Source organism: Chrysemys picta, chromosome 3 (genome assembly GCF_011386835.1).
Source record: "Chrysemys picta bellii isolate R12L10 chromosome 3, ASM1138683v2, whole genome shotgun sequence".
Taxonomy (NCBI): Eukaryota; Metazoa; Chordata; order Testudines; family Emydidae; genus Chrysemys; species Chrysemys picta.
Genome location: NC_088793.1, coordinates 93,648,097 through 93,671,952, shown reverse-complemented (window position 1 = coordinate 93,671,952; position 23,856 = coordinate 93,648,097). Strand labels below are relative to the sequence as shown.

General features: G+C 44.4%; 1 protein-coding gene across 26 annotated transcripts in view; it reads left to right on the top strand.

The window, feature by feature from the left end:
* Nucleotides 1-23,856, top strand: part of TBC1D32 (TBC1 domain family member 32) — a 159,162-nt gene that overhangs the window by 69,954 nt on the left and 65,352 nt on the right. For all 26 annotated transcript variants that reach the window (XR_010599620.1, XM_065588428.1, XM_065588429.1 and 23 more), the window contains 3 exons: nt 8,266-8,388; nt 10,810-10,918; nt 11,857-11,950. Coding sequence is in view for 25 of the 26 variants with exons in the window: in XM_065588428.1 (XP_065444500.1) it covers nt 8,266-8,388; nt 10,810-10,918; nt 11,857-11,950 (326 nt within the window). In the remaining variant the exon portion in view is untranslated. The remainder of the gene's footprint in view (nt 1-8,265; nt 8,389-10,809; nt 10,919-11,856; nt 11,951-23,856) is intronic.

Sequence of the window (23,856 nt, the reverse complement as noted above, 5' to 3'; positions counted from 1 at the left end):
AGAGCCAACGAGAGGGCAGCTCAAGCTGCGGAGGATGCTTGGAATCCATCTGAAGGGGCAGTTGGAATAAAATCTGTTAGACAAGGAGAAGAATGTAGATGCTGAGGTAGCATGTGCACTGGTGACTGGGTAGGAGAGGAGGCGATAAAATAAAAGAAGAACAGGAGAATAAAAGTAGGGCACTGGGAAGCGAGAAGGAGGAAGGAAGGAAAATAGGAAAGGTTTCAGGTTAGGAGAAGTAGAAAAAATAGACCTAGGTATGTGAGAAGGCGCTATTAGAGAAAGGAAGTAGAGAGAAATAAAATCTACAGATATACTGGGGAAAGTGTATAAAAGGAAAAATCTGAAAGGAAATATAGTAGGTGAAAAAAGGAATTGATTAAAAAGCTGCATTAGATGAAAACAGATCAAACAGTAAATGAGAAGCCCACCCACAAATGACCAACAGTAAATGAGTAGAGAGAGTGACTGTTTGAACATGTATCTATTGAAGGAGTACAGTTCAAAGGTGCCTAATGGATCCAAGTGAGGGCCCACTAGGTGAAGAAGCCCCACTTGCGGATAAACTCTGTTCAAAAAGGTTCAGCCATGGGAACATTGAAGCCGAAGAGAAAAAGAACAGGACAGCAAGAGTAGAGCTGGACTTACAGCCAAGGAGAGGAAAAGTTTATTCTTCTGTGAAGTGACACAGTATATTGTTAAGTAATCTCTCTTGTTCTTGTTACTAGCAATGCATTTGGCACTACCTGCACCACATGTACAAGCTCACAAAGGTTAATGAGTTGGTAACCTACAGTTTATTATTATAAGTAGTAAGGCTTTGGTAATATTCAGTATTATTGATGCTCCTGATACAATTTTGGGGGTTTCCCTTATAAAGTTTTAAACATTTAAAATTATCCCTTTTTGGCTTTGCCTCTCTCACAGTTAGCATAGTCTAGCCTAGCTTGGTCTCCCAGCAAGCAACGAGGCAAAAGCTCCATCAGTCAAAACTAGTATATAAAGAACCTATCTACCAAATGCTTTTCTAGTTAAAAATGTCCAGAGCAAAGTAATGGATGAGAAATTAAGGGAAAAAAATAAACCAAGAGATGCTTCCAAGTAGAGAGAGAAGTGATATAGGTTGGGAGAAAAGAAGATGCAACAAACAGAATTACTCATCAGTAATTCCCCTTGTTCATTCCCTCTTCTCTCATCCTACATCGTGACCATTAAAGAGAGAAGATGTTGAGAGCAGAGAGTCAGAGAAGTGAGCTTACCTGATGATAGCTTTTGGAACACCTAATAGCCAACAAAAGGCAGCAGAAGAGAAACAGATACAATGGCAGATCAAAATATAAGGAGATGACTAACTGGCCACCTCGCAAATTTCAGAGGCAGATTCTTCTGCTCTGAGTCCAGAATATTTCCATGTCTCTTACAGAATGTCAACTAACAATTTTGGATGTAGCCATTTGTTTTGGTTCATAGGTTACCATCTCTTATACACAAAGCTACTGTAGTCTTGGTTGCTTTTGACTCTTCTGACAACCTTCAAAGCAAATTGTCCAAGGTATTCCAATAAGTTCCTAATACATAGAAGCAAACCTGTACATAAAAAAATATTTTGATATAGCATTGATGTTGAATGCATTGCAATAAAATGTCTGTGATTACTCATAAGTAAATCAAGGTAATCACTTTCATAGCACAAATATTTCACAAGAGTAGCTAAAGAAATACAAATACGATTTTCTTACTTCTTTTGGTTCAATAAAACTTTATAAAACATCAGATATAAGTATTGATATCCTCAGCATATCTGCATTCATACTTAGAATACATTAACAAATCAGTATTTGTCTTGAAGGGAAAATTTTATGAGTAAATCAAATATAAAACCACTATGCTACTAACAGAAAACAGATGAGGCAAAGGGTTGTACATTCAAAATGGAGTTTGCAGCTTGGTAAAGATATATAGAGAGAGTTAATCTCACACAGAATTCATGAGTTGTACAGCCATATTCCCCAAATTGTTACACGTTCTATCAGGAGTAAGGCCCTGCAGGTGCTCCTGACAGGCTTACAAATAAGCTAAGCTGCCTGGCGGACCGCCCTGCCTGATTGGCTGAGGAAACTAGAAGGCTGGTTCTTACGCCCAGCAGGAGCAGTAGCTTTCAGTCTGCTAAAAGCACACTCTTGTGGATTCTTTGCCTCCCTGTGCTTGCGGCACTCCAAGCCTGCTACTGTCTTGCTTCTATCCTGATGTGGCCTAGACCCTGCCCCGCACCCAGCCTTTTTCCAGTCCTCTCCTAGCTTATTTTCTGCCTTGGAACCAGCCCTGCTTCTGCCTTCCCTGACTTCAGGTAATCCGGTTCTTATCCACGTTTCCTATTACTGGTTCTGACTCTGTCTTGACCTTTGGCTCTGGTATTTGGACTCTGGCTCTGGTTCTGATTCCTGGTTCTGACTCCTGTGCCATCCACTAGGCCTGACTCTTGCTCCAGCCACTAAGCCAGACCGCCTGTGATTCAAACTTGAGAGGTAGAGGAGGGGAATGTTAGCTTGAAGTATATTGTTTATATATAGTATATTATTTAATTTAATGGCTAATCTTGTGTAACATAGCCGAGTTCCGGATGAATGCCCCAATGGAGATTACTCATGGGATGTTCTGAATCAGCACAATTCCTTTCTCTTTCCTGGGCCCGATCTGCCCACTTTGAGAGTTGTTACTCTCTTCTGCTCACAAGCGGGGATGTTTTGACTGTTGTATACTGTCAAACTCTGCTCCTGGTAGATTTTTCTCTACTGGGGAGCTTAGTCAGGTGAAAGCTACCGTCCATTTTGGACTAAATTCAGCCCAACATCTTTATAATAGTTGAAGTGTTCTTTTTCTAACTTGGCTATTTTAAACACATGGAATATTGCAGTCCAGATGTTGCTGTTTCTTTTGTGCTTTAGAAAAGTCCTCAGAATGAACCTATGATCTCATAGATAGGCACAAGTTAATAGAAAATAAATAGAAATACAATTTTAACAGGATGTAAACTGAGCAGATCTGAGTTAAGAATAGTCATTTTGGTTATGCATTCCTTGGTTATCATCACTTGAATATGCAGGTATTAAATTATTGTGAGTATGGCTCCTGAATTTTTCCTGTTTTCAATAGAAACATATTGAGAACACTGACTAACAGATACAAATGTCAAATATGATGTATTCCCTAGGTTACATCCGATATTATGTGAATGAAAAATGTAATGCTAATCAGATGTTATTCATGATGTGTTTTACTTCTATGGCCTTGGCTACACTTGCAGATGTACAGCGCTGTGAGTTAAACCTGACTTTGTGCAGCTGAGTAGGCAAAGCGCTGCAGTCTGTCCACACTGACAGCTGCCCAGCGCACTGTCGTGGCCACATTTGCGGCAATTGCAGTGCTATTGGGAGCGGTGCATTATGGGCAGCTATCCCACAGAGCACCTTTTCCCATTCTGGCGCGGTGGGTTGTGGGAAGGGGGTGTGGGTGCGGGGGATTCTGGGTCCTGTCCCAATGCCCCGTGATGCATCGCTTTGCATCCCAGAAATCCCTTTGTTTCCGTCCACCTTTGGCGCCATCTTTCAATGGTTTCTGTGCAGCGCGATCTGTGTGCGAGAAATGGAGTCAGAACTGTTGAGGCGTATGCTGACGAGTGTCGCCAGCACGTCACGTTTGGCTGTCGAACTATTCCTTAAGCTCCAAAGTGACAGTGAGAGTGAGGGTGAGGAGTCCGACGATGCTATCGAGCCGCATAACGCATACGACACGAAATTGCTTGTGGCATTCACAGACATGCTCAGCACCGTGGAACGCCGCTTCTGGGCTCGGGAAACAAGCACCGAGTGGTGGGATCACATCGTCATGGAAGTCTGGGATGACGAGCAGTGGCTGCAGAACTTTCGGATGAGAAAAGCCACTTTCATGGGATTCTGTGAGGAGCTCGCCCCCACCCTGCGGCGCAAGGACACGAGATTGAGAGCTGCCCTGCCAGTGGAGAAGTGGGTGGCTATTGCAATCTGGAAGCTGGCAACTCCAGACAGCTACCGGTCGGTCGCAAACGAGTTTGGAGTGGGAAAGTTGACCGTTGGAATCATGTCGATGCAAGTTTGCAAGGCCATTAATCGCATCCTATTCAGAAGAACCGTGACTCTGGGTAACGTGCAGGAAATAGTGGATGGCTTTGCACAAATGGGGTTCCCTAACTGTGGAGGGGCGATAGATGGGACGCACATTCCTATTCTGGCACCACCCCACCTAGGATCTGAGTACGTTAATCAGAAGGGGTATTTCTCTATGGTTCTCCAGGCGCTTGTGGATCATCGTGGGCATTTCATTGACATTAACACAGGCTGGCCCGGAAAGGTGCATGACTCATGCATCTTTCGGAACACTTGGCTGTTCAGGAAGATGCAGGCTGGGACTTTTTTCCCAGAGCGGAAGATCACGGTAGGGGAAGTTGAAATGCCCATTGTGATCCTTGGAGATCCCACTTACCCGTTAATGCCGTGGCTCATGAAACCCTACACAGGGAGCCTTGACAGCAGCAAGGAACGATTCAACTACAGGCTGAGCCGGTGCCGACTGACTGTGGAGTGTGCCTTTGGCCGTTTAAAGGTCCGCTGGCGATCTCTGCTTGGGAAGCTGGACTTGGCCAAAAACAGCATCCCCGCGGTTATATCTGCGTGCTGTGCTCTCCATAATATTTGTGAAGGGAAGGGTGAAAGCGTCACTCAGGCATGGACCTCCAAGGTTCAATACTTGGAGGCTGAATTTACACAGCCAGAGAGCAGGGCTATTACAGGGGCCCGGCATGGGACTGCAAGGATTAGGGATGCCTTGAGGGAGCAATTTGAGGCTGAAAACCAGCAGTGATATCTGGTGCCCTGCACGGGAGTGAAGTGCAGTAGTTCCAATCTTTAGGAATCAGTGTTTGCTAAGCAGACAAGCAGACTTGCAGTGCCTGTTTATTTCTTGGGCTAAGGAGTCTTTTACTTTATGCAATAATAAAGAATGTTTTCAAAGCCAAAGAATCCATTTATTGAAAAGAAAAAAAAATATTGAAAAGAAACAAGGGGGTGGAGTGGGGAACAGTACAATCACAGGTTCGCGTATGTCCTGTTTGGTGTGCTGTGCAGTGAGTGCTGCACTTCAGGACAGCTATACTGCATGGTGATGGGGGTTGAGTGCAGAGGGTAAGGGTCATGGTTTTCAGGGTTGGGTGGTGAAGATACTGGTGTCGGAGGCAGCGGGTGGCGTGAAGAACACGGAAGTTGGGGAAAGTGGGTTGGAGGTGACAGTGGGGCACAACGGAAAGAGTTTTGGGACAAGGGCTGTAGCGGGAGGGTGGCGTTTGCAGTACTGCTCCTCTTTCTGCATGGCTACCAGCTCCTGGATAGCGTCTGCTTGGCACTCCAGGATGCTTATGAGCCTATCAGTGCTTTGCCGCCGGTGCGCGGTGCTTTGCCACCGGTGCGCTGCGTTTTCCTGGCGGATCCTGCTTTCTCTCTCCCTCCAGTCCTGTGCTTTCTCATTCTCTTTAATAGATTGTTGCATCACTTCTTGCAGCATGTCTTCTTTGCTTTTTCGCGGTCTCTTCCTGAGTCTTTGCAGTCTCTGAGCAGGCAATAAGAGGGACGGCTGAGGTCTCAAGGTTGGTGCAGCTGTATAGGCAAAACGCAACATTTAACAGAGGCAGCATTGTTTATACCAGACAGAGTAAGGATTCCCCCCGCCCTTAAGGAGTGGAAAACACACAGGGTCTACACAATAGCATAATTTTCCCATTCGAAACAGAGCACACATATCCCACGGGAGCCTCAAAATGGTGAGTAAGGGGGACTGATTGTTTCAGGGCTGCACTGTCCTCTGGGTTTCTGTGCCTTGGGGTGAGCCAACAGCTGCAGGGGGCACCTACACTGAACACTGTCCCAACATTTTCCACAGGAGTTCGTCCTGGACGATATCTCGCTGCTGAGGGTGACCTGGGAAGCAAGGGAGGGTCTTCTACTGCAATGCGGCTTCCGCCCCGGCCCGTATGCAGCTTGCCTGTGTGCAGCAATGGTCCCCTCACAGAACAGTGGCGCAGACACGTTAGCCTGGCTGGGACAAGGACCACGGTGGTTCTCCCGATAAACCTGCGCAAGCGCATTGCACACGTTCTGGATGAGACATTCAAGGAGATTACCGAGGCCGATTACCGCGATGTGATAAACCACATCAATGCACTATTCCGCATCTAGGCATGCATGCCTAACCCTCCTCTCCCAAAGAGCCCGCACCGAAAAAATTCCTTCCCGAAAAAAAAAAAAACGCTTACCGGGAACCTGCTCTTCTGTTTGTCCTCCACCAAGTACCGGCCGCTGCGACTGGCTACCTTCCTCCTGGCTCGAGAAGAGCTCCTGGCTGCATGGCTCCAGGGATTCCGGTGTGTCTCCATCCAGCCCACCACCATCACTCCCGTTTTCCTCCTCCTCCTCCTCCCCCCCCACGCCGGCTCTGAAGTGTCCATGGTAGTGCTCGGAGTGGAGGTGGGGTTAACCCCAAGTATCGCATCCAGCTCTTTGTAGAATCGGCAGGTCGTGGGCGGAGCACCCGAGCGACCATTTGTGTCGCGGGCTTTGCGGTAGGCAATCCGCAGCTCCTTCACTTTAATCCTGCACTGCAGGGTGTCCCAGTGATGGCCCCTTTCCATCATGTCCTTTGATACCTTCCCAAAGGTATCGTAATTCCTACGGCTGGAGCGCAGCTGGGACTGGACCGCTTCCTCCTTCCAAACACTGATGAGGTCCAGCAACTCGCCATTGCTCCATGCTGGGGCTCGCTTGGCGTGTGGAGGCATGGTCACCTGGAAAGATTCGCTGATAGCACTTCACACCGCGCCGGGCTGAGCAAACAGGAAGGGGATTTTTAAAATTCCCGGAGAATGTAAAATGTCGGTCACATGGTTGGTTACCTGGGGCCAGGGCAGTAGAGTTTGAATTGATGACCAGAGTGGCTAGAACAGGCATTGTGGGATACTGCCGAATAATTCTGGAGGCCATTCACAGCGCATTGGGCAGCCACACTGGAGCCCCAGCGCTGCAGCGGCAGCGCTGCACTCGCTATTCCTCTCGGAGAGGTGGAGTACATGCAGCGCTGCAACCACGGAGATACAGCGCTGCAAATGCCTTGCCAGTGTGGCCGGGGAGTGAGTTACAGCGCTGGGGGCGGCTTTACAGCGCTGCAACTCGCAAGTGTAGCCCAGGCCTATGATAAACGAATGAAAGCGGCAACAAGAATTTTAGTAATATATTTTTCCATAAATAGGGCACTTCCGATTAAATAATTTTTGATGTGATGTTACAGTAATCAGATTTATGCAAAAAATACAAAAAAGTTTACAATTTCAATGCTTCATATATTATCCTGGTGATACCTCAGATTCTACAATAGGTAACATCAAGCTAGAAAGAGAGCATTATCATTGTGAATTTTGCCTGATGTTATAAAATAAAATTGTACTTAACTTGCTGTCATGTGTTCTGGAAATTATTACCTTTACCTAGCAGAATGTTCTGACATAAAAAAATAACAGATGCATTGTTTTAATTTCATGCTAAATCTTTTGTTGTCTTTGATCTTTGCATGACATTTGACTAAACAATAGAGTACTTACAGTAGAGAATATAAATTTGTGTTTTTTATCTTGACTCTTTTTCAACTGAACTTAATTAGAAGTTACATCAGGAACTTAGTCAGTGTTGTATCATTTCTTGACATTTCAGAGCATTGGTTGTTTTATTAATTCCACATCATGCTTGTTTTCTGTGAAGTGCAGTCAGCAGACTAAGCTGACCAGCATATGTTTGTGAATGTTTTTTTACAGTTGTTCAGTATAAATTAAAAATCTATTGGGAGCTAGTCTCTAGTTGCATAACCCTGAGCAAACAGAGTGGCTACTAAAGGGATATAAAGGAATGCTTTGTCTCTTAGTTCTGTCCGGGTTTCTTAAAGCATAGATACTAGAACAACTTTTATAGTGAGGGTGATGAAAGCCATTAAAACAAAAATATAAACCCTCCAAATGATGGAAACCACTTCAAACCAGGGAGTGCTGCCACTCCCCCAGCATTCCTAGTTCCAGCGCCTATGTCTTATAGCACTTTTTTTTACTTTGAGATCTCATGTTTATTCTGGTCTCCCTTAGTCTGTATTAACAGATTCCTAAATCATGCTGTTATTTCAATGTGTGTCCTTCTACAGGTTGTTAAGTGTGCTGTGCTGTGATCTAGATACACTTCTACTTTTAGAGTCTCAATATAAAGTATCACAAGTGCTTCTAAATGCCCAGAAGGAGAACGTCATAGAAACTTCTGAAGGACCTGGGTAAGAAATGATCAATATAAATATGATGTTATTTAGACTCAGTCCAGCAAATACTTACACATCTGAATAGCTTTATTCATACAAATACTCCAATTGGCATCAACTAGACTCCTAACATACGTAAAATTATTTACATGCATGTTTGCAAGATTGAGGCCTTAATCTTTAATAGTAAAAAAATGCAAAAGTAACAAACTGAAAAAGAGAGAAATATGTTGTCTTTAGTCTCTTTAATATACAATAATCCTAAAGGCAACTTGTAATAATAGCAGGCACAACATTTTCAGATGTAAATGTGATTGTCAAGTTGTGTTATTAAAGGACCCTTATAAAGGTCTGCGGCGGGGCGAGGACTCACCTGTGCAGCACCTTCTGCTGGTAGTCTTGGGAATTAGCTCTTCACCACCCCCGGAGCGCCCTCTGTAGGCTGGTGTCTTGCCTGTCACTGGCCCCTGTGTCCCTCCCGGACCTTGGTGCCCTTTTACATCAGGGTTCTGCCCCGTGCAGTAACCCACAATCTGGGTTTCCCCACCCTGGGGAACCTGCAACCCGCTATCCCCATCTTGCCTGCAGCCTGGGGTTTTATCTGGCTGAAGCTCCCCAGCTCCCTCTGCCCTTCCCCAGCACTGCCTCACCTCAGGTACCCTACCCAGCTCCTAGGCAGCCAGGTCCTTCTCTCTCATAAGCTAGAGAGAGAGAATGTGTGTGTGTGAGCTCCTGGCTCACAGCCCTTTTATAGGGCCAGCTGTGGCCTGATTGGGGCATGGCCTCAGCTGTGGCTGTTTCCCAAATCAGCCTAGCCTTTTCTCTCAGCCCCGGCCCTCTCCAGCGGCTGGCTTTTAACCCCTACTTAGCCGGAGAGGGTTGACCGCCCCGCTACAAGGTCTGATATGTACAAATAAATATACCTTGAATTTTCCTCTTTGTAACCTCAGCCCTCTCTCCTCCTCTTATGACTTCTAATTGCTAATTAGAAGTCTGTTTGTTCTTTAGCTCTCTCAGTATGTTGCACATTAAGAACTTGTCACAGTGTTTACATATGTGATCGGTATAGAGCTGAGACTCTAATAGTATGGCCTAGATCCTTAACTGGTGTATGTCACTGATTTGTACCAAGTGAGGATTGGACCTATTATCTTTCTAAATAATGGCTACACACTGTTCTTATAGCAGACTCTGTATATGAAAAGTGAAAGTGTTTTTCCTTTTTAAAACAAATTTCCTTTGGGCTAGATTGTGACTTTAGGCACAGTCTTGAACAAGGGGTGGCATGTAAGCTCTGAATCACTATGCCCTCCATGCTTTATTTTGCTCCTGGAGTAGTAATTTGCTTCTGGCCTATATCAGCAGCAAATTTTAAAACCCCCACTTGAGCTCAGGTGCTCTAGCCACTGAATTGGCAGGTGTAACCAAGGGTCCCCCAAATTCTCCATCCCAACCCACCCACTTGCTTCTCATCTGCCTCAGGTGGGAAGTAGGCATGCAGAGCCTACTTATTCCTACATGCCCAAGACCCCAGGTTCCTTAAGCCAATTTAGGGATGTGAGAGTTGTTTTTACTGCCCTACTAGTAGCTGAAAGCCCATGCTGTAGCACCGATGTAATTTGTGAAGTCAGAATGACTTTGCTATTCAAGTTTATGATTTTATGGTAAGTATGTCTGAGGGCTGGGGAGTGTGTGTTGGCTGGTAGTTTTCTGTTGATTTGTTTGGGTGGTGAAAGAGAGTTTTGTGCACTGCAGTGCAGGGTTATGTGTGTTTGGGGTTATTCTGTGTGCTGGCTGTGTTGATTTGTCTCTGGAGGGCTGTGCTGGGAGATTTGTGTTGATTTGTGTGAGTTGCATGTATACTGTCATGAAGGGCTCTGTGTGTTTGGCGTTATTGTGCGTGCTGGTTTTGTTGTTGTGTGGGTGGATGCTTTACGTGTGGCAGTTGGGACAAGTAATCCACAATCTGTGTGTGCAGTCTCCCTCATACAGCCAATGAAATTGTTGCATGCAAATTAGCTTTAAGGTGGTGATTGAGTTACCTCTGATATCACAATGATCTAGGACTCTTGGCATGAAATAGATGCATGGCTTGCTGTCACGTAGGTATAATTCATAAATGGCTGAGAACTTTAAAATAAAATAGACATGAACTGCGGATCCCAGTGATGATTGAATCTTGGGATAGTCTGAACAAAAAGAGCACTCAACCATGCTTGTAGCTGTTGCTTCAGTCTGACTCAACAGATATTCTAGTCTTAGAGTGACAATCCTGGAATCTTACTGTATAGATTTTTCCTTACACAACAAGTATGTAGTCCTAGTCACAATCTAGCTCTATAATTATAGTTTGTCCCTAGAATGATTAGCATCCTTGAATATTTTCTGAGAGCAGCACTCAAAGGTAAATCAAGTTTGTTTGTTTTGTTTTTTCAGAAATTTTATAATTGATGGGATATCGGTAGAGACAAACCATATTCTTGTTAGGATAAATCTTACAGGAGGACCAGCGGAACGGATTTTGCCTCAAAGAGTACTAAATAAGGTTAGAGGGGAAAGTTTAACAATTGTTCTTGTGTTGGTCCTAGGACTTAAGTATTCCTACTGCTAATTCACAATATAAATATTATTTAGCATCAAGAGACAACAACTGCCTGCACATCAAGAGTGTTAACACCTTCCATTGTAAGAAAAGAGATTTGCTTAGCAAAGATGTTATTTCTAGTGTCAGTGGGCTACTAAGTGCTCAGGTAATACCATGTTCATGTCAGATTATCATTTTTTTTAATTAAAAATCTGTTTCTCTAATAGATTTATATCTGCAATATCTTCCTTTCATCAGATTTTTTTTTACCTATGGGCATAGTTTGGGAAGGGTATGGGGGGCCTGACCCTCCGAAACTGCAAGCCTTGGGCAGGACGGAATTTGCCCCCCATGCGTGGTCCCGTTGGCCAAGCTAGAACTGCCCTCTCAAATATATGCCTATGGTTTTAACCTGCTTGCATTTCATCTGCACTATCAAATACCTGTCTCTCTTATCAGTATTCTCACAGTGCAGTATTTGTTAAGCAGGTTCTTTTGTTAAGTGCTATGGTTTTATACTGACTGTCACACTCATAAGGAGAAGATTGAAATTACTGTCAGCACAGAAGAGACAACTAGATCAATGTATAAAATTGGAAATACAGTATTTCTTTTGAAAGCTATAATTTTCCTTTCAATGAAAAAATATTAAATTCAGAATTGTTAACAATAGTTATCAGAGCAAGTTGCTTAAACCTTCTGGCTCATATACTTATTGGATTTCATATTACTTTTTCTTTTAATTATAGAAAATCATACAATTAAATTGTAGTGTCTATAATTCTGACAAATCTGTTGGAGATTCATTGTACAATAGGCAAACTTTATCTGTGGATGAGTCAGGTAAACTACTATTAATTTTCCTCCTAATATCACTTTGTTCTGGTTCTTTTTTCTAGGGCACTGATCCATATCCCTGGCCAATGTTTTCATCATACCCCTTGCCAAGGTGCTATCTTTCAGAAGCTCCTAAGAAAGCTGATTTTAGACAAGGTACTAAACATATTAATAGTTCAGATGCCAAACAAACATCTTACATCAGTTTATTTTCATTCTTTTCTTGGAATGAAAACTTATAAATAGCCTGGGATTTATATTATTGGAACCATTTGTGGCCAAATGGGTTAATTTGTTTTTAGTTGTGTTGTTTTGTATACCAATCATTCTGAAAAGCTCTGTTTAGTAATCCATTTCTTATGCAAATTTCAAGATTAACCTTTTGGCTAATCTCAGGTGGGAGACACATGAGACATAAACATATCATCTTGTTTGGCAGCTGGAGTAAAACAATATGCTTACGATACAGGATTTCTTTTGTACTCCGTTTCTTGATTTGGGTCTCTCTTTGCAGAGCGTGGTGGTGTGTGAAATAGACAATGTTTGTAACAGTTGGTTCTTGCACTGAGAATCTGTGGAATGTATGCAAAGTGAGTAGTCTGTTGTAGATTCATCTAGACAAAGCATATACAGAAACCATTTTAAGATTTTATATTGAGCACATAGTACAGTAGAACTTGGTGAATAATTTATAATGAATAATTTCTCATGTGGAATTTGCCTGTTCAGTTATCTGTCAGCAGATCACAACATACTCAGATGTATTCATGATGAGAAATTATTTGTAAATATATTCAGCAAATAATTCTTTCTCTCTTGGTCATTCACAATTATTCAAATTGTGAATACTCAGAAATTAGACTAAGCAAAATAATTGCATAACTCACATGGTATAGATTTCTTCCCCTGATTGTATGACTTATGATACCCTGGGTTATGCACTATGTGCCAGGGCTGGAGAATTTGAAACCAGTCTCTGTTGGTCCATGCGTGTGCCCTGGTTCACCATGTGCCTCCAACCGAGGAAATAAAGTGTTGGGAGGAATGACTGCCTCTCGAGTTCCTTCTCACCACTTCATGGTCTGGATTGGGACCTGTCGTTGTCTGCATCTTTGGCTTCATTCTGCACAATAAAAATAATCTAGTTTGTAAATAGTTTTAATAGTTTTTAATAGTTTTAATTGTTTAGCATTAGAATAGTTTCCCAGGGGCATTTCCCCCTCCATCCCTGTACCCTGTTCGGTTACAGGACTATGCCCAGTACTCCAGAATTTAAACTCTCTGCTTCCTGCCCGCGATTCTTCTATGTCAGTGATGACCACCAACACTGCCTGTACTGCCTTGGGGAAGCTCACATTGGCAAGATGCAGTATCTTTCACTTGTTCCCTAGCTGTACCTGAGAAGAGTGGGAACTTTATCTCTGTAAATACTGTGAGGGGTTCCCCCACTCCAGGGGTGCCACCTGGAACTGGGGTACCACTGAGCCCACCAGCCTGGGCTCCATTTACACTGCACTGCTGTGCAGCCTGCAAAGCCCTCCCCCAGGTGTCACACTGCACTTTACCAGCACACAAACAGGTAAGGACACACCTAGCTGCAGCTATACACACACAGGCTGAAATCAACTCTGCATGGGAAGGCTCAGTTAAGGCACCTCCCAGTTCCTAAGGCATGCACCCCCCTCTGGAGTGTCAACCCAAAATTATACCGTCTTGCGCTTCACAGAGAACTGTGCAGCGTAAGCTCATGAAATTCGCCCTCTCTCTCAGTGTGGAGAGGAATATACACAGCTTTCTTCTCCAAGTTATGATTTCAACACACTGGTTTTAGACAAAACAAAACAAGTTTATTACCTACAAAAGATAGATTTTAAGTGATTATAAGGCAGTGGTGGGCAATTTGCGGCCCGTCAAGGTAATCCGCTGGTGGGCCGTGAGACAATGTTTACATCCTCAGGCATGGCTGCCCGCAGCTCCCAGTGGCCGCGGTTCGGCCTGATTCAGCAAGGAGTGGGCCTCCTGCTGTGAAGTCCGACTCTGGTGTGGGAGAATTACCCCCCACAAACCCCAAAGTGGCGTCTTGTTGGGATGCTAGGAAGTACTCTCATAAGCATGAGTTTTCCTCTAAGTCCACTTCAAAGAAATTGGACTCAGCTGTAAACAAGCCCACCAACTCAGCCCAGGAGAACTTAGGATATACTAAGTTCCAGTCGCAAGACCAGAAAGCACAAGCCCATGTTCTGTCAGTACTGTTATCCCCGGCTCCTCCCAAACCCCAGGATCTGTCAGCACCAACGGATTCCAGTCACTACCAACTGCAGATACCACCCTCCATGCCGGCTACGATGGTCTGGACAAGAAGAACCCCTCTCACATTGGGGAGAGCTGAATCTGTGGCCATCCCCACAAGACATTTTCGCTCTTCTGAATCCAGAATCCCCTTCTCCATTGGGGCCCTCCATTTCCAAGGGGATAATATCACCTCTGAGAGAATTGACTGCTGGAAGGAGCTGATCACCTGGCCCATACACAGAATACACCTTCCCTTCAACAGCACCAATGGTATTGCCACTGGAACCAGAATCAGCCTTCTCCTCATTGGGAGATTCTGAGCCATCCAATGAAACACTCTTCCCTTACCCTACATGTCCTCCACTATCCAAAAGACCTGCACTGGTTTGAGACCAACCTGGGCCTCATCTAACTCGGAGCTGCTGGTACCCCACACCATAGGGGCCCCCGCAATCACCTATCGACCGCTCCAACTGGCCATATTGGAGGCCTTGGGAAGAGTACCCTCCTACAGAGTTGATCCAATCTGCCAGGGAGTCACTTCTTGTCTCCCCTCCCACCAAGGGAACGCTCAGATCTGTCACCAGATCCGACAGAGGAGGAGGAACAGTAAGCTCCAGATCCAGTGGTTCTGCCAGAACCTGCAAGACTGGCATCGTCATCCCAAGACAAAGTGGTGACTTCTACATCCCCTCCTCGCCCCCATGACTTCAGGAAATTCCAGGACCATCTCTGCAGGGTTGCTGAAGAACTTTAGATTCCTTTCGAGGAGATCCAAGACTCCCAGCACAAACTCATAGGCATTCTGCATGCTCCCAGACCCAACAGGATAGCTCTCCCCATTAATGAAGCCATTCTGGAGCCAGCTAGGATAGTTTGCCCCCCCTTTCTCTTCCCTCCCTCCACACACACACCTGTGCTTCTAGCCCCAAAGGGGTAGAGAAATGTTATTACCTGCCGGCCAAGAGTGCAAAATTTTTTTTCTCGCCTCTCTTGCAGTTCACTGGTGGTCTGTGCCGCTTCTCTCTCCAATCCTATGGAGAAGAGCAGGAAGTCTGGACCAGTGTCTCCTATTCACTGTCCCCTCTGGCAAGGACCTCAAGGGCAGCTGGTCCCCTTTTCCCCACTGGAAGAAGCTGAGCAGTGGCTTCTGTTAGTCTTTTGTTGGAGAAGCCTGCGGTGCATCAGGAACTCCTGTTAGTGCTTTGGCCTGAAGCCTATAATACGGGAAGCACTGCTGACCATTCTTGTCATGCACATGCACATTCCAAGGATGGCATCGTTATGAGATGCAGACAGCAGCCTGATACTGCTTACTTGTTAAAATAAATATGTTTTGCATGGATGGAAGACAGTGAAAGTTCTGGGGTGAGGAATGGTTTTTTATTTATTTATTTATTTGTTTGTTTGTTTACTTAATAAATACATAAATAAATAGAATAAGTTTAATGGGATTCCATTGGTGTCACTGAATCCCAGCTGTCAACTCTCAGGTATGAGTTTATAAATCCTTTGAAGGGGTGGTACACATTAAGTGAATTCTAGTTCATAACTCTCTTCTTAAAGACAAGCTTGTGCCTTCTGGGAGTAAAAACACCAACAAATGGAAAAGAGATTCCTTTTAAAATAACAATTGTCAGAATTATTCAAATGGGTTATTATTTCTGTGATTCATCCACTTATATGAAATTTGTCTGCCATAGTCATTGAGCTCATTCATTACGTAGCATAGCAAGCCCTTATCATATCAGACACATTTTAGATGTTAAGCTTCTTGACATCCAGTAACTATTGATAACAGTAATAATACTGTAGTTACTCCTATATCACCACTTCCCCCCTTGCTAAGGTGCTCACAACCATTTTAAAGAAATTGTGACTAATAATTTTGTAAAACAAATATAAGAAAACTGGATAAACTATTTAAGAAGTCAAACAATTTGATGATATTTTAAAAGGAATGTGGGGGCTTCAAAACAATTTAAAGCTGAAAATGCCTGAAAAAGTAAAGTTCCGCGATACCATGTTACAATGCAGGGGTGAATAAGCTAAGATGGATGGATGTCCAGGGGAGCAAGTTCTGCATTTTGTTGTTGCTACAGTAAAACCAAATAATCTGCAAAGCTATTGTGGGTAGTGTCAGCATGTAGATACCTGTCAGATTCACAGAGGAGTTCCCAAACATAGCTAGGTTTCTCCCCTGTTATAAGAGTTTATAGTCCACCAGAGACAATATAAAGTCAGTCTGTCACTTTATAGGCAGCCATCAAAGAATGCAGGATGTGCATAACATGATCACAGCTACTCATCAGGTGTACAGTTGGACTCAGTATTTACTGTAAGGTGAGAACGCTGATGGAAACCCTACTAAAAGGGAATTAAAATATTCAAGCCTTGTCACCCTGAACTCATTTGAAGCTGTTGAAAGATGGATACATGAGCATTCTGTGAAAAGTGGAAACATTTTCATGCCATCTTGGACCTGTAGCTTTGCATGGAAAGATTATAGTCAAAAACATTCCCAGTGGTTTTAACCTGCCTTGTGCAGAACATACCCTTTCAATAAATGGGGAATATGAAGGAAGAGAGCCCTTTCTCTTAATGATGAGCCCTTCGTGGCAACTAGACATCTTTGTTCACTGGACTGAAAATGAGGTTCTTGTGATGCAGGCAGAAATATCACCCATCTCCCCTTTATGGCAGAAACTTGAGCTGGCAGGATTTACCCAAAGGACATACTGCTTCAAACTTTCCAAGAAGCTACTCTGTTCTGGCAGGTGCTAGGCATTTGTCTGTGTGGTTTCTGTTTTGTTAGGAAAGAATATGTGGAAAATAAAATCATAAAATGTGATTTATTTGCATGAATTATCACAGCCAGGAGTTAGAGACTTACAGGCTGAAGCACTGGAGAATAATATATTGTGTGTCTCTTCTGTTAGTGTGAATTTGAAACATAATTTATGATGAAACTTCAAATGACTTAGGCTATTATTTCCATGAGGAAATAAATTATGTAAATTCCACCTGTTTACACCGTAGCAAGATACCCTGTTACTTTTCTTTTATCTTAAGTGTTCAATTATATTTCAGTAATATAATTTGGGGTATAACTGCTAAGGGGTAAGTGTTTAGAATGATACACACAATCGTCTTGTTGTTTAGAGGCAATACCAAATTAAAAATAAGTGAGATTTCTTTATCTGTACCATAAGTTATTCAAAGCAAAATAATACTAAAAATAAAATTAACGTATCATGATTTATGCTTTTAATTTGCATTTTGCATTTCTTGTCACATGCAAAATTATATTTAATAGGTGCATTGTCTAATTTTCAGGAGCAGTATGTTTTGATGATAAAGATCAGGGTTTCTCAAACTTTCTGGTGTGTAGATAGTTATCTGACTGAAACGTCTTTTCTATTTAGAATTGCATGGACCACTTCCTCTCCCAACTTTTCTGTTTTTCCATTGTGAGTGTACAACATCCTCATGTTGTCTACAGTAACATTTGCTCCTCTATTGCGCCAAAGACCACACAGTCATTCTCTCCTCTCTAGCTAAGGAACTGTGCAAGGTGGGAGCATTAGGCCTCCAGTATAGTTCAGGACCTGTGCAAGACTGGAAATCTATCCATATAGAATTCATGAAGTTCCTAGAGCACCAAGCCCACAGCTCAGGACACTCCACACACAGACCTCATCAGCCCCTGCTCCCAAAGCTTCCTTCTTTTTCTGCCTCTCAAAGCCTAGAATCCCCACAACAGACCTCTTCAGACCCTGTTCCCAACCCTGTTTCTCTACTCAAAATCTTTTACCCATACACCCCCTTGTTCCCTGAGCTTTCCCCTCCCTCTATCTAGAGCTTTTCCTTCAACTTTTGGGGTGGGGAGCACCTACTTCTCTAAGGACTTGCCCTTTTTGAATTCTGCCTAGGGTTACCATACGTCCTCTTTTTCCCGGACATGTCCGGCTTTTCGGCACTCAAACCCTCGTCCGGGGGGAATTGCCAAAAAGCCGAACATGTCCGGGAAAATGGCGGCTCTGCTCCTCCCCTGACTCTTCGGCTCTGTTTAAGAGCCGAGCTGCCCGAGCGCTATGGGCTTCAGGCAGCCCCCTTGCCTCCGGACCACAGCCGCCGGCCAGGCACTTCCCCTCCCGGGCTCCGGCGGCGCAGGGTCCGGAGGCATGGGGGCTGCCCGAAGCCAGTAGCGCTGGGGCAGCTCGGCTCTTAAACAGAGCAGAAGAGTCAGGGGAGTAGCAGAGCAGAGGCCGCAGCAGCTCTGCTCTTCCCCGACTCTTCGGCTCTGTTTAAGAGCCGAGCGCTACGGGCTTTGGGCAGCCCCCATACCTCTGGACCCTGCGCCGCCGGAGCCCGGGAGGGGAAGTGCCCGGCCGGGGGCGCAGGGTCCGGAGGCATGGGGGCTGCCCGAAGCCGGTAGCGCTCGGGCAGCTCGGCTCTTAAACAGAGCTGAAGAGTCAGGGGAGGAGCAGAGCCTCCGGCCGCGGCGGCTCTGCTCCTCCCCGACTCTTCGGCTCTGTTTAAGAGCCGGGCAGCCCGAGCGCTACCGGCTTCGGGCAGCCCCCATGCCTGCGGACCCTGCGCCGCCAGAACCCGGGAGGGGAAGTGCCCGGCTGGGGGCGCAGGGTCCGGAGGCAAGGGGGCTGCCCGAAGCCCAAGCGCTACCGGCTTCACGGTTTGCCGGGCAGCCTCCAGACCCTGCGCCCCTGGCTGGGCACTTCCCCTCCCGGGCTCCAGCTGCGCTGGGGAAGCGCCGGCCGGGGGCGCAGGGTCTGGGGGCTGCCCGGCAAACCGTGAAGCTGGTAGCGCTCGGGCAGCCCTTTCCATGTGGCTGGGAGTGGGAGGGAGGAGGGGCGGAGTTAGGGCGGGGAAGGGGCGGAGTTGGGGCAGGGCTGGGGGTGGGGAAATGGGCGGGGCCAGGGCCCGTGGAGGGTCCTCTTTTTTTTATTTATTAGATATGGTAACCCTAGCTTCCCTCCTTTACCCAGCCCCACACCCTTTACATACTCCTCAATCCTATCATCAAGCTATCCTGCTCTTTCCTCCCTCACTCCAGTTACCAGCTATTTCTGTCTTCCTGGTGCCCTGCTCAAAACTCTGAACACAACTATCTTCCTCACCGGCATTTCTCTTCTATAACCTGGTCTTCCTTCCCTGCTTCCGTCCTTTGTCCACCATTTTAAGACCGCTGATAAAGATAATTAAATGCTGACCCTGTTGCTACAGAGAAAAACCTGAGTTAAAAAATACCCTTAATAGGATTTGTATTCAATAGCTTGTGAATTATTAGTTGGACACTTTGCCCATTAGGCTTATTATTTTGGTTATTATCCATGTGAATTTGCAGGTTTTAAATTGATCACAGTGAGACTTTGCTATTGTCCCTTGAATGCAGTAGAAACTTATTCAGATTTTCACAATAAAAAGCAATCAGATATAAAGGCTTGTGGCATTTATGTTCCCTAGTTCATGCCAAGACACTTTAGACACAAAAGCTATCTGAGTAATAGTAGAGTTTGGAGGAGAATTAGAAAGTAGTTTCTTTTATGGAGAGAGATTAATTTAACTTTAGGAGAACTACAATGTTCTGGTTCAGACCAGTTTCAGAGAAACTGTACATATACAAATGCACTGCAGGAAATTGAGTACTAACCCACTTAACCAATAGAGCACATCATAATGTATTATGTAATTGGAGTTCTAACTGACTGATCATACCCTTAGGGCAGGATACTCTTGCCTAGCAACTTCTGAAACTCAACTATTTTCTCACAAGTTCTGTTGGAGGTAACCATTGCAATTCAGAAGTTAAATCAAGATATGTTGGTTTATTACAGAATCAACTGAAATATATTTTACATTCTAAGTTGGAAGAAATGACATTGTCTATTTAACTACAAACTGTTAAGAGAAACCTGGGTGGAGGAAAAGAGATGGTGATAATCCTTGAAATTCTGTCCATAAAATAAACTCCATCCATATGCCAAAATGAGACCGTTCTCACTGTACATAATGCATATATAAAAACATGATTATGCGTGCCTCTTGGCTCCTAGATCTTGGCTCCCCATTGGTGGAGCCTGAATATGCCTCTGAGCTGTGCTAGACTCCTTGGGTTTGGTTCCTTCACCATTTTATTTTGGGGGGGGATATCCCCCAAACACCATTTGTAGCATCAAAATGAGACGTCACTCAGAGTGAATTGTTCAGATCTGTCCTTTGTTACATGAGAAAGGAAAGTTAACAATGTTGACATATAAATTATAATCTCTGTCTGTCCGAGTTAACACTTCAGTGAGGTGAAATGGGGCAATTTACACCTCTCAGAGCCATTCACCTTTCCAGACCCTCTGCAGACTCAAGTAGGCATCTCTACATCAACTACACTTTGTTCTCATTTTTGAGAGTTTCTTTCCAGTTGGAGATTTACTTAAAAAAAAAAAAAAGAAAGAAAGAAAGAAAAAGAATCTTCAGAAAGGTGCTTGTCTGACATCTGGACTCTTTCCAAGCACTGAGAGAAACTTCTATCTGTGCTGCAGTAAGGGTGTTATATACAGGAATGCTGATTAGAGTCTGGTCTTTTTTTTTTTCCTCTGATCATGTGACATAGAATTGCAAATTGTTACACCCACAAAAAAGTTACATTGCAAGGTCTTGTGTCCACTGACTCCACTGGTACTTTTTGTGCATATCAGCTGTATGAGACATGAGCAAGCCAGATGCTAGCTCCTTTTGCAGGATCAGATAAAGTGTTTTGGGGAGTGAAGTTCCAGGAATGAGTTTATCACTAAACTCTATCTGCATGATTGACTGTGATTTGTGAAGAGATTGTGTGGATATAAAGTGGAGGCAGAATTCTGGGAGGCATAACCTAAGCACAGTGAAGACTCAATTGTTGTAAAGACTATAGGCGAGAGACAGGAATAAAACAGGAGTACTTGTGGCACCTTAGAGACTAACAAATTTATTAGAGCATAAGCTTTCGTGGACTACAGCCCACTTCTTCGGATGCATATAGAGTGGAATAAATATTGAGGAGATATATATACACACATACAGAGAGCATAAACAGGTGGGAGTTGTCTTACCAACTCTGAGAGGCCAATTAAGTAAGAGAAAAAAACTTTTGAAGTGATAATCAAGATAGCCCAGTACAGACAGTTTGATAAGAAGTGTGAGAATACTTACAAGGGGAGATAGATTCAATGTTTGTAATGGCTCAGCCATTCCCAGTCCTTATTCAATCCTGAGTTGATTGTGTCTAGTTTGCATATCAATTCCAGCTCAGCAGTCTCTCCTTGGAGTCTGTTCTTGAAGTTTTTCTGTTGTAATATAGCCACCCGCAGGTTTGTCATTGAATGACCAGACAGGTTAAAGTGTTCTCCCACTGGTTTTTGAGTATTATGATTCCTGATGTCAGATATGTGTCCGTTAATTCTTTTGCGTAGAGACTGTCCGGTTTGGCCAATGTACATGGCAGAGGGGCATTGCTGGCACATGATGGCATATATCACATTGGTAGATGTGCAGGTGAACGAGCCCCTGATGGTATGGCTGATGTGATTAGGTCCTATGATGATGTCACTTGAATAGATATGTGCACAGAGTTGGCATCGGGCTTTGTTACAATGATAGGTTCCTGGGTCAGTGGTTTTGTTCAGTGATGTGTGGTTGCTGGTGAGTATTTGCTTTAGGTTGGGGGGTTGTCTGTAAGCGAGGACAGGTCTGTCTCCCAAGATCTGTGAGAGTAAAGGATCATCTTTCAGGATAGGTTGTAGATCTCTGATGATGCGCTGGAGAGGTTTTAGTTGGGGGCTGAAGGTGACAGCTAGTGGTGTTCTGTTATTTTCTTTGTTGGGCCTGTCTTGTAGGAGGTGACTTCTGGGTACTCATCTGGCTCTGTCAATCTGTTTTTTCACTTCAGCAGGTGGATATTGTAGTTTTAAGAATGCTTGATAGAGATCTTGTAGGTGCTTGTCTCTATCTGAGGGATTGGAGCAAATGCGGTTATATTTTAGAGCTTGGCTGTAGACAATGGATCGTGTGGTGTGTCCTGGATGAAAGCTGGAGGCATGTAGGTAAGTATAGCGGTCAGTAGGTTTCCGGTATAGGGTGGTATTTATGTGACCATCGCTTATTAGCACAGTAGTGTCCAGGAAATGGACAATCCGCTTGTGTGGATTGATCTAGGCTGAGGTTGATGGTGGGATGGAAATTATTGAAATCATGGTGAAATTCCTCAAGGGCTTCTTTTCCATGGGTCCAGATGATGAAGATGTCATCAATGTAGTGCAAGTAGAGTAGGGCCGTTAGGGGACGAGAGCTAAGGAAGCGTTGTTCTAAGTCAGCCATAAAAATGTTGGCATATTGTGGGGCCATGCGGGTACCCATAGCAGTGCCGCTGACTTGAAGGTATATATTGTCCCCAAATGTGAAATAGCTGTGGGTGAGGACAAAATCACAAAGTTCAGCCACCAGGTTAGCTATGACATTATCGGGGATACTGTTCCTGATAGCTTGTAGTCCATCTTTGTGTGGAATATTGGTATAGAGGGCTTCTACGTCCATAGTGGCCAGGATGGTGTTTTCTGGAAGATCACCGATGGATTGTAGTTTCCTCAGGAAGTCAGTGGTGCCTCGAAGATAGCTGGGAGTGCTGGTAGCGTAGGGTCTGAGGAGAGAGTCCACATAACCAGACAAGCCTGATGTTAGGGTGCCAATGCCTGAGATGATGGGGCATCCAGGATTTCCAGGTTTATGGATCTTGGGTAGCAAATAGAATACCCCTGGTCGGGGTTCTAGGCATGTGTCTGTACAGATTTGTTCCTGTGCTTTGTCAGGGAGTTTTTTTAGCAGATGGTGTAGTTTCTTTAGGTAATCCTCAGTGGGATCAGAGGATAATATCCTGTAGAATGTGGTGTTAGAGAGCTGTCTAGCAGCCTCTTGGTCATATTCCAATTTATTCATGATGACGACAGCACCTCCTTTGTCAGCCTTTTTGATTATGATGTCGGTTGTTTCTGAGGCTGTAGATGGCGTTGTGTTCAGCATGGCTGAGGTTATGGGGCAAGTGATGTTGCTTTTCCACAATTTCAGCCTTTGCACGTTGACGGAAGCAATCTATGTAGAAATCCAGTCTGTTGTTTCGACCGTCCGGAGGAGTCCACGCAGAATCCTTTTTATTTGTAGTGCTGGAAGGGGGGATTCTGTGGGTTAGTATGCTGTTCAGAGGTATGTTGGAAATATTCTTTGAGTCGGAGACTTCGAAAGTAGGATTCTAGGTCACCGCAGAACTGTATCATATTCATGGGACTGGAGGGACAAAAGGAGAGGCCCCGACATAGGACAGACTCTTCTGCTGGGCTAAGAGTATAGCTGGAAAGATTAACAATATTGCTGGGTGGGTTAAGGGAACTACTGTTGTGGCTGCTTGTGGCATGTAGCAGTTTAGATAGTTTAGTGTCCTTTTTCCTTTGTAGAGAGGCAAAGTTTGTCTTGTAAATGGCTTGTCTAGTTTTTGTAAAGTCTATCCATGAGGAAGTTTGTGTGGAAGGATGGTTTCTTATGAGAGTATCCAGTTTTGAGAGCTCATTCTTAATCTTTCCCTGTTTGCTGTATAGGATGCTGATCAGGTGGTTTTGCAGTTTCTTTGAGAGTGTGTGACACAGTCTCTCAGCATATTCTGTGTGATATGTAGATTGTAATGGATTTTTTACCTTTAGTCCTTTTGGTATGATGTCCATCTGCTTGCA